This window comes from Rhodamnia argentea, chromosome 1 (genome assembly GCF_020921035.1).
Source record: "Rhodamnia argentea isolate NSW1041297 chromosome 1, ASM2092103v1, whole genome shotgun sequence".
Taxonomy (NCBI): domain Eukaryota; kingdom Viridiplantae; phylum Streptophyta; class Magnoliopsida; order Myrtales; family Myrtaceae; genus Rhodamnia; species Rhodamnia argentea.
In genome coordinates this window covers 27,437,634-27,446,325 of record NC_063150.1, presented here as the reverse complement: position 1 = coordinate 27,446,325, position 8,692 = coordinate 27,437,634, and the positions used below count along the sequence as shown (strand labels likewise).

Here is an 8,692-nt window from a genome sequence, read left to right as displayed (position 1 = left end):
TACATGTCCTTTGCTGTGAGCATTAGGTTAATATCTTGACATATGAATGACCTTTATCATTTGATCATGCAAGGAGGGTTTTGGGGTGGGGGGAAGACAATTCTTTTCTACATTATGCATCGTCATCTTTTGCTCTTACACTCGAAGAGGTCTCCTTTCATTAGAAGAGGACATACGAGTGATGAAATATGTATGGCTGGATAGTAGTTTGTGGTTCAGCTGGTGACATTCATTTTGGTCATTGTTGTATTACTTTAGTGATGCTGCGTTTTTTGTAGGTTAAAAGAAAATAGAGTTAGGCAGCAGGAGTGAGTGAAGGAACCAACTAGACCAAAAATAGAAAACGAATTGAACCGAACAATAGAGTTGCCGAGTGAAGTAGGTGATTTAGATGGCTGAAAGTTATGCACATATTGTAGTGGTGATGTCGATATAACTACCGAAGATGGAGACTCTGAACACAATGTCATCCCTGTCAATGAACTCGAACATGCGGACATCGCTCTCACATGTTCGAGGAGGATCGCCGGCGAGGCTCGTTCGATTCGTCCGAAAAAAAAAAATCCCAAGTCAGTCGCTGATTCGAATTTTTTTTTTTTCAATTGTCAAAATATTTTTAGCATTTGAAAAAAAATTTAAAAAAAAAAAACCTCTTCTTCATATATAACAAAGAAAGAGTAAAACTCGAAGAAATCAAAATTCTTTTTAACGCATTCTACGATTTATTTATTCTTAGTGGGGAATGATACATGGAGAGGGTCCGACCCGGTCTCCCCAGTCATCGTCATCTCTCTTCCACCCCCCTCTCCTTCAAACTGATTTCGCTGCGATTGCGAGTTTCGGTCCCTCTCGCTGCTCCGCGAATCAGGTCACTCCCTTCTCTATCTTATGTGTGGCTGTCCGTTTGTTGATCTTCTTCTGCGTCCTTTTTTTTTTTTGGGCCTCCTTTTGATTCGTCCGTGCTTGCGCCCGACGTCGTTCTTAGGCTTCCGTCGCGAGGCTGCTGGTTCTCGCTCGTGCAAATTCGCGTTCTTCGTGGCCGTGATCTGTCAGTGATTGCTGCTGCGTGTTTTTGGAGCTTTTTTTGTTTGGGTTTTCGTTTGGTGGGGCCGGTGGGAGCCTTCAGCTTCGTTTCTGCGCTTGCGTAGAAAGTGTGGGGATACGGTGTGGCCAGGTGGCTTCTGTTTGGGGAGTGATGACGTTTTGATGCAATTTAGGGCTTCAACGCATGGGGTTTTTTTTAGGGACCCGAAGAGGGGGACGGGGGGAACATAGCTGTGTTGCCTCTTAGGGCTTGCAGTTGTCATCGGCGATTTAGAAAGTTGAAGCTTGTGACCTTCGTCTTATTGGCTCTTAGTTGTTGACCTGGTGGGTTTTGGTGTTTTTGGTCCTTGTGCATTGGTGAGATTCTTAGCTGTGAATTTGTTCTTCCTGCAGAGGAATTGAGAGTTAAGGTGTGGTTCTAGCAAGATGAACGACCGGAAGACCATCGACCTAGAGCAAGGATGGGAGTTCATGCAGAAGGGTATCACAAAGCTGAAGAACCTCCTTGAGGGGCTTCCGGAGAGCCAGTTCAGCTCTGAGGACTACATGATGCTCTACACGTATTTAGCCTCTGTTCTCTGTTATTTTTCTATGCGTGCCTGCTCGCTGAGCCGCATGATGATATCATTTGTGGACAGTTGTTGACTTTGTTGATGTTATCTGCAGAACGATTTACAACATGTGTACTCAAAAGCCTCCTCATGACTACTCGCAGCAACTGTATGACAAGTACAGAGAATCTTTTGAAGAGTACATCACTTCAATGGTGAGAAATTAGAAATCGTGTTGTTTGTGCTCTTTTCATTTAGTTCCATGATGGGCATATGAGAAATATGCAAGATACAATGATAGTTAAAAACTGCTCTGGAAATTGAAGTTCCATCTGTTTATTGTATAACATACGGGCCCAAAGAGTTGCCATTGATTTATGTTAAAAAAATTTCCGGGGTGGTGTTCCTCAAAATTAATGCTAGTTTTGAGGTGCCAGTTGGCATTTGTTCCAATGATTGAGGTTTGCGGATTGTGAATGATTGATATGAAGTTTTAGACCAAAAAATCTTTCATACGAAAAAGGCTTCAGATTCTGAGATATGACGACTCCTCCTTTTTCGAGTGAAAAACTGGATCTCCTTGTTGTAGTTGAAGTAGGAAAATTATGCCAAGATAAGATCATCAATTGGAAACGATCTGAGAAAATTATGACACTAATGAACAATAAGTTTCGAGTTATATGGCAGAGTTTTCAAGAAGTACGAGCTATATAGTGAAGTGATCGAATTTGAATGCCGTCTCCTGTGCGACATGAGAAATAACTAAGACTTGTTGGTTTATACAATATACACCAAGTTTTCTATTACACCAATTAGTTCTTTGGTGTGAATCTGATATAATTGGTGGATATTGTATATACCCAGAAGTGCCTTTCTAGTACACCTATTAGTACACCTATTAGTTCTTTGGTGTAAATCTGATATAATTAGTGCGATTGATTCATTGATTCTTCTGATGGAAGGTAAGAATTCAATCAGTGTATTTATGAAGTCCTTGTTGACCTCTTGACATGCTATATGAAGCTTTCTCCCCTTTCCCTTAATCATTGCATCTTTAGGCAGAAACTATTTTGTCAGTACTTAATCCTGCTGATGGTTGAAAGTGAGATGGTAGTATTCATGACATGGACATCCCCCAATGACACAAGCTTAGAAATTTCATAATTAACCCTTTCCAGATTGAAATACATATTTTTCACAGTGGATTACATATCCTTTGGATTCTTGATTATTCTATCTCCATTAATTTCGAGGTTTGTCTTTGATTTAGGTATTGCCTTCATTGAGGGAGAAGCATGATGAGTTTATGCTGAGAGAACTTGTTAAAAGGTGGGCAAACCATAAGGTGATGGTGAGGTGGTTATCTCGTTTCTTCTATTATCTGGATCGGTACTTCATTGCTCGAAGATCATTGCCGCCCCTTAACGAAGTTGGCCTGACTGGCTTTCGTGATCTGGTACGAGTTACCTCTCATGTGTGATGCCATCTTTCTGCTGATCATCTGCAGAAAAGTTCATGGTTGAAATATGCCGGAATTCTGCTGACTGCAGTTTCACAATGTCGATCACTTTCATATGTTGTTGACAATTATCTCAATGCACTTTTTTTTTTTTTTTGATACAAATCTCAATGCACTTCATTGATGATGTTTTCAGGTATATAAGGAGTTATATGCAAAAGTGAGGGATGCAGTTATCTCTCTGGTATGATTGTACTCCAAGCCCTCTGATTCTTGACAGTTTTCTTAATTCTAGAAATCTATTTAGTTCTTATACTGGCTTGAATTTTGATTAGATTGATCAAGAACGAGAGGGAGAGCAAATTGACCGAGCTTTACTGAAGAATGTTTTGGATATATTTGTTGAAATTGGGATGGGGAAAATGGATCGTTATGAAAGTGACTTTGAAGAATCACTGCTTGAAGATACTGCTGCTTATTATTCTAGGAAGGCTTCAAATTGGATACTAGAAGACTCTTGTCCAGATTACATGCTGAAGGCAATGATTACACTTTATACCATTAGCCTGAAATGTTGCAGTGGATAGTTTCTATCGATATTAATCCATGTTATTGGCGATCACAGGCTGAAGAGTGTCTTAAACGTGAGAGAGACAGGGTTTCTCATTACCTGCATTCAAGTAGTGAGCCGAAGTTACTTGAGGTTGATAATTGGTTTCACTTTTGGAATGAGAATTCTGGATGGAGTTGCGGTATATCATTTGTACTCGCTCTATCAACTCTAATTTGCAAGTTTTACTTCCTGTTTTCTGCAGACAGTTCAACATGAGTTGCTGTCTGTCTATGCAAACCAACTGCTTGAAAAAGAGCACTCCGGATGTCATGCATTGCTTAGAGATGACAAGGTGGTTGCTTTGCTTTCTTCATATTTTTCCCTTTGTAACTTCTAATTTGTGTAAAGGGAGATGCTTGATTACTGACTCAAATGTTTGTTTTTCAGGTAGAGGACTTGTCTAGAATGTTCAGGCTGTTTTCTAAAATACCCAGGGGCTTGGATCCTGTTGCAAATATATTTAAACAGGTAATTAACTGTAGACTCGTGCTTTCTCTAGGGAAATAGATTTTTTTACATTTTCTCGAACTTATTTTCGTTGTGTTGCGCAGCATGTTACTGCTGAAGGTACAGCCTTGGTCAAACAAGCTGAAGATGCAGCAAGCAACAAGAAAGTATGCACATTTATTTTGCTTCTTGTACTTGTTTAGCTTTTCAAATTGCTAAAGTGCATGCTTTTATAGGGCTTCATAAGGCATAGAATCTTAGCAAGTCTTAGAAAATTCTCTCTTTTGAAGGATATCTAATTTCACTTGGCTAAAAGGATTTTTACTGGTAGATTTTGGATTCTTGTATCTGAGAAGACATTTCATCTTTCGTAAAATCATAAGAGGTGTACAGGTCAAGACAATGAAGTGACAGAATTGTAGATATTTTGTGCAAGACATATCACAAACGCATAGAGGTGTTTATTTGTGTATTGATACACCTCTGGTTGGGAAAAACAGAGGACACTTCATGATGAGCCGTTTTGGTTACCGTCTTTAAATTGGTCATGAGAAAGCAAATTTAAGAGGTGATTAGAGGTCATCTGATGCATGCTCCTATTCGAACTTCTGTAGTAAATTTGGCACATCCTATGGGATTTTTGCTATTGCTCTTTTCATATTTCTTAAGCAAGTGGGCATGTTGGACTGGTGCATGCACCATTTGTTGTTATTTTTTCATCACTTGGTGATGTGAGTTTCAAGGCACTGAAGGATAAACAGGGGCATGCATGCAAATAATTGCTAAGTCTGAACCTCTGAAGTTGGAGTGAGAGACTTGAACTAAGACCACTGAAACAGTCCATCATTCTCATCCTGTTGCACATTGCTTATTAGTAGTTGGAAAGTCCATTTTCCTGAATATCTCTGGCCCATAAAAGTAAAATAGAAATTGTTGCTGCTAAGCATAGTTTCCACATTTTCACAGGAAACTGGATTACTGGAAAACTTGTATACACTGCATATTTTCATTGTTCTGATGCAATCAGCTTCAAGATCCTGTTGAACAGTTGTTTCTTAGAAGTGTTGATCTCATGACTGTTGGTTTATTTGTAGGCTGAGAAGAAGGATGTGGTTGGTCTGCAAGAACAAGTAATTTTATCTGGTTTTTTCACATCTATCTTTGGATGGAGGCTGAATATTGACACGAAGCTCATATTGGTGCACGTTTTGCAGGTTTTTGTGAGGAAAGTGATTGAATTACATGATAAGTACCTAGCATATGTCAACGATTGTTTCCAGAATCACACTCTTTTTCATAAGGTATGCTGCTGCTGCTGCTGGTTCTGCCTCTGGGCATCCCGTGTTTACGCTTAATGTCATGTTCTCTGCTCTTCTATAGGCTCTAAAGGAGGCTTTTGAGGTCTTCTGCAATAAGGGAGTCGGTGGAAGCTCAAGTGCAGAACTGCTGGCCACTTTTTGTGACAACATACTAAAGAAAGGTGGCAGTGAGAAGTTGAGTGATGAAGCTATTGAGGAAACGCTTGAGAAGGTATTATTTGGCACTTAGACCCCGAATGGGCTGATCATGACATTCTACTGCTCCTGATTCCTTTTTCTTTGGTCATTGAACAGGTGGTGAAGCTGCTTGCCTATATCAGTGATAAAGATCTATTTGCCGAGTTCTATAGGTGGATATTTCTTCATCTCTCCCTATTACGTGCCTGCAATCAGAAGTTCTCTGTGGGCAAACCATATTGATAGAATCAATTTTTTGTGTACTCTGGCAGGAAAAAGCTTGCAAGGCGGCTTCTCTTTGATAAGAGTGCTAATGATGATCATGAGAGAAGTATTTTGACCAAGCTAAAGCAACAATGTGGTGGTCAATTCACTTCAAAGATGGAGGGAATGGTTGGTTGCTCTTGGTGTCCCTGCTGATTGAATGACTTGCGCTATATTTGATGCTGGGCCAACTATTTTCCACAATTTGCTGAATTACTCTTCTTTCAGGTGACAGATTTGACATTGGCAAGGGAAAACCAAAACAGTTTTGAAGAGTATCTCAGCAACAATCCTAATGCAAGTCCTGGGATTGATCTGACAGTTACTGTTCTGACAACTGGCTTCTGGCCAAGCTACAAATCTTTCGATTTGAACCTTCCAGCAGAGATGGTATGCTTGTCAGCCTTTTTATCTTTCTCTGTTTCTTCAGGAAATTATTCTGTATGGTGCCCGTACAAGTATATTTATGTTTTAGCCCTTCCCCACTTGTTGCCTTACACAAACAACAACCCCCCCCACCAAAAAAAAAAAAAAAATTGCTTTTTGCAGGTTTTGCTCATATCACTTTCTCGTTTTTGTGTCATTGTAGGTAAGGTGCGTTGAAGTTTTCAAGGAATTCTATCAGACAAAAACGAAGCACAGAAAACTAACGTGGATATACTCCTTGGGTACTTGTAACATCATCGGAAAATTTGAACCAAAAACCATGGAGCTCATTGTCACAACCTATCAGGTTTCTTGAATGGAATTGTTCAACCTCTTTTCCTTTAGTTCCCCACTCCACAGTCACCGGGATAGATGGAAGGGGTTACGTACCACAAAGTGACACATGCAAATGGGTTTAACCGTTGTTCTTTTCTATGGATAGGCATCTGCTTTGCTGCTTTTCAACACATCAGAGAGATTGAGTTATTCAGAGATCATGAATCAGTTAAATCTGAGCGACGACGACGTTGTTAGACTTCTGCACTCTTTGTCGTGTGCCAAGTACAAAATTCTCAATAAAGAGCCCAACACGAAGACAATATTACCGACTGATCACTTTCAATTTAATGCGAAATTCATCGACAAAATGAGGAGGATCAAGGTATCTATTGTTGCTTGACATTTTTCCAGATTTTTTTCGTTAGCTTTCAATTCCTATGCAGCGAAATGACTGCAATCTGCCAATCAACAGATTCCACTCCCTCCTGTGGACGAGAAAAAGAAAGTAATTGAAGACGTTGATAAGGATCGACGCTATGCTATAGACGCGTCAATTGTGCGCATCATGAAGAGTCGGAAAGTTTTAGGTCATCAACAGCTGGTTATGGAGTGTGTCGAGCAGTTAGGACGCATGTTTAAGGTCTCTAATGATCTCTACTTTTTCCCTTAATGTTTTTTTTGGCCCATCTCCCTTGCAAATTTTGGTTCGTCTGTATTAACTGACAACTTGTCCATTGCAGCCTGATTTCAAGGCGATCAAAAAGCGAATAGAAGATTTGATCACTCGGGACTATCTGGAGAGGGACAAAGATAATCCTAATTTGTTCAGATATCTTGCATGAAAAATGCTCGTCTGCTGCCCAGCTGCAGAAGTTGCTGCAGATACGGGAATGGCAGATGGGTTCAATCATCTTCCACTCGATTAATTGGGAGCGCACGAGCTGAAAATGCCTGTATATTTCGCCTTGAGAGCCAAGTACAAATGGTTAAAGAATATGCACCCATCCTGGAAGATGTCATGAAGTGATTGATTTGGTCTGATACTTAGAGCGGGACCATCCAGCATCTTCTGCTGGTATGCAAGCACCCAGATGACTATTGGTGTTTTCGGGTTGATTTGTCATCAGTCCCAAATATTTAAGAATGAGACCATTTGTTTTAGCACGAGATGTCGGTGCGATTTCTAACTTTCTCATCTTCCTAACTGGAGCTGCAACTAGGTGTTCTACAGCCTTGTTTTATACCGTTCTTCATGGAATAGTAAGTTTATGATATTCACTTTATCTTTGTATGCGTGATGCCATTCTCATGCGGAATCACTTGATCATGCTAAGTTTCTGTAGATCGAGAAAGCACCACGATCGACGGGACATCCCAAGAATTTGAGAGCAAGATCTGTCCCATTAGCACTGAGAGTGAAGTTATATCTCCCCAGGTTTTGTGTGGAAACAGCTATGAGGGATTTGGTGCGGTTTTGGATAGTCTTCAAGTGTTTGGGAATGAACTTCCCCACACGGCACGGTGTCTCTCTCGCCTACAAATTGTCAAAATGAAAGGATCGTGATTAGTCAAATGTGGCAAGAACCGCGAGCTCAATACACTGACTAGTTGCCAAAGAGAAAAAAGCACCTTTTTGTGGGCGGAGAGACGAGAGATTGGAACTGACGAAGGTGCCATCTTTAATCGTTGGGATCACTTTGACATGTTAGTGCCACTAATGATTGTTGAGCAATGACAAGCAGCTTCATGCTTTTTGTAGACTGAAGGAGCTCCATGGAGTTGGTTGTGGGATTCTCCACCGTTGCTTCTTGGAGAGGGAAAAAGAAAAAACTTGTCGTTTTAGGGAGAACGTGAAACCGGCCTCTTTTGTTCTTTTCTAATTTTCCTCAATTCCTTGTTTTTGGGTTGAAACTAGAGAGAAGAAAAGAGAGGGAGGGAGTGACTTGGGGGACCCTTTTGTTTCTTTGAGTTTTTAATTGTTAATGAAGCAAAATTTTCGATGAGAAATAGTGTTGATCAGTTCAGAGATCAGTTTTACCCGGTACACTGTGATTTTATTACTTGAGAGCAAATTGACGGGTTCAACCCTTCGCGGATTATTAAAAGTTGCCTT

At 40.3% G+C, this 8,692-nt stretch overlaps 1 protein-coding gene and 1 long non-coding RNA gene across 3 annotated transcripts; both read left to right on the top strand.

Moving 5' to 3' along the window:
* The first annotated feature begins 833 nt into the window (after window positions 1-833).
* On the top strand, window positions 834-7,478 carry LOC115751800 (cullin-1-like). 2 transcript variants are annotated; one of them, XM_030689802.2, is made up of 20 exons: window positions 834-868; window positions 1,438-1,604; window positions 1,711-1,810; window positions 2,866-3,051; window positions 3,251-3,298; window positions 3,390-3,593; window positions 3,680-3,757; window positions 3,870-3,959; window positions 4,055-4,135; window positions 4,219-4,281; window positions 5,209-5,244; window positions 5,329-5,415; window positions 5,495-5,644; window positions 5,728-5,783; window positions 5,883-6,003; window positions 6,103-6,264; window positions 6,464-6,607; window positions 6,743-6,961; window positions 7,052-7,219; window positions 7,320-7,478. In XM_030689802.2, exons 2-20 carry the CDS (start codon window positions 1,471-1,473, stop codon window positions 7,419-7,421), a joined length of 2,229 nt encoding a protein of 742 aa, XP_030545662.1. In that variant the 5' UTR covers window positions 834-868; window positions 1,438-1,470; the 3' UTR covers window positions 7,422-7,478. The 2 variants fall into 2 exon arrangements, with proteins under 2 accessions (XP_030545662.1, XP_048135603.1); XM_048279646.1 differs by lacking the exons at window positions 6,743-6,961; window positions 7,052-7,219; window positions 7,320-7,478 and having other exon boundaries at window positions 6,424-6,572.
* A 13-nt stretch (window positions 7,479-7,491) lies between these two features.
* On the top strand, window positions 7,492-8,583 carry LOC115751812. The gene is made up of 2 exons (XR_004016676.2): window positions 7,492-8,100; window positions 8,322-8,583. It is a non-coding gene; the product is annotated as an uncharacterized LOC115751812 (long non-coding RNA).
* Window positions 8,584-8,692: the final 109 nt, after the last annotated feature.

Bases quoted from the DNA above. Each gene is read 5' to 3' on its own strand.
- LOC115751800 (XM_030689802.2), top strand. From the start codon at position 1,471: ATGAACGACCGGAAGACCATCGACCTAGAGCAAGGATGGGAGTTCATG. The intron at 3,758-3,869 runs GTTGATAATTGG...TGTTTTCTGCAG, and splicing joins GTGAGCCGAAGTTACTTGAG to ACAGTTCAACATGAGTTGCT. The intron at 6,265-6,463 runs GTATGCTTGTCA...GTGTCATTGTAG, and splicing joins TGAACCTTCCAGCAGAGATG to GTAAGGTGCGTTGAAGTTTT.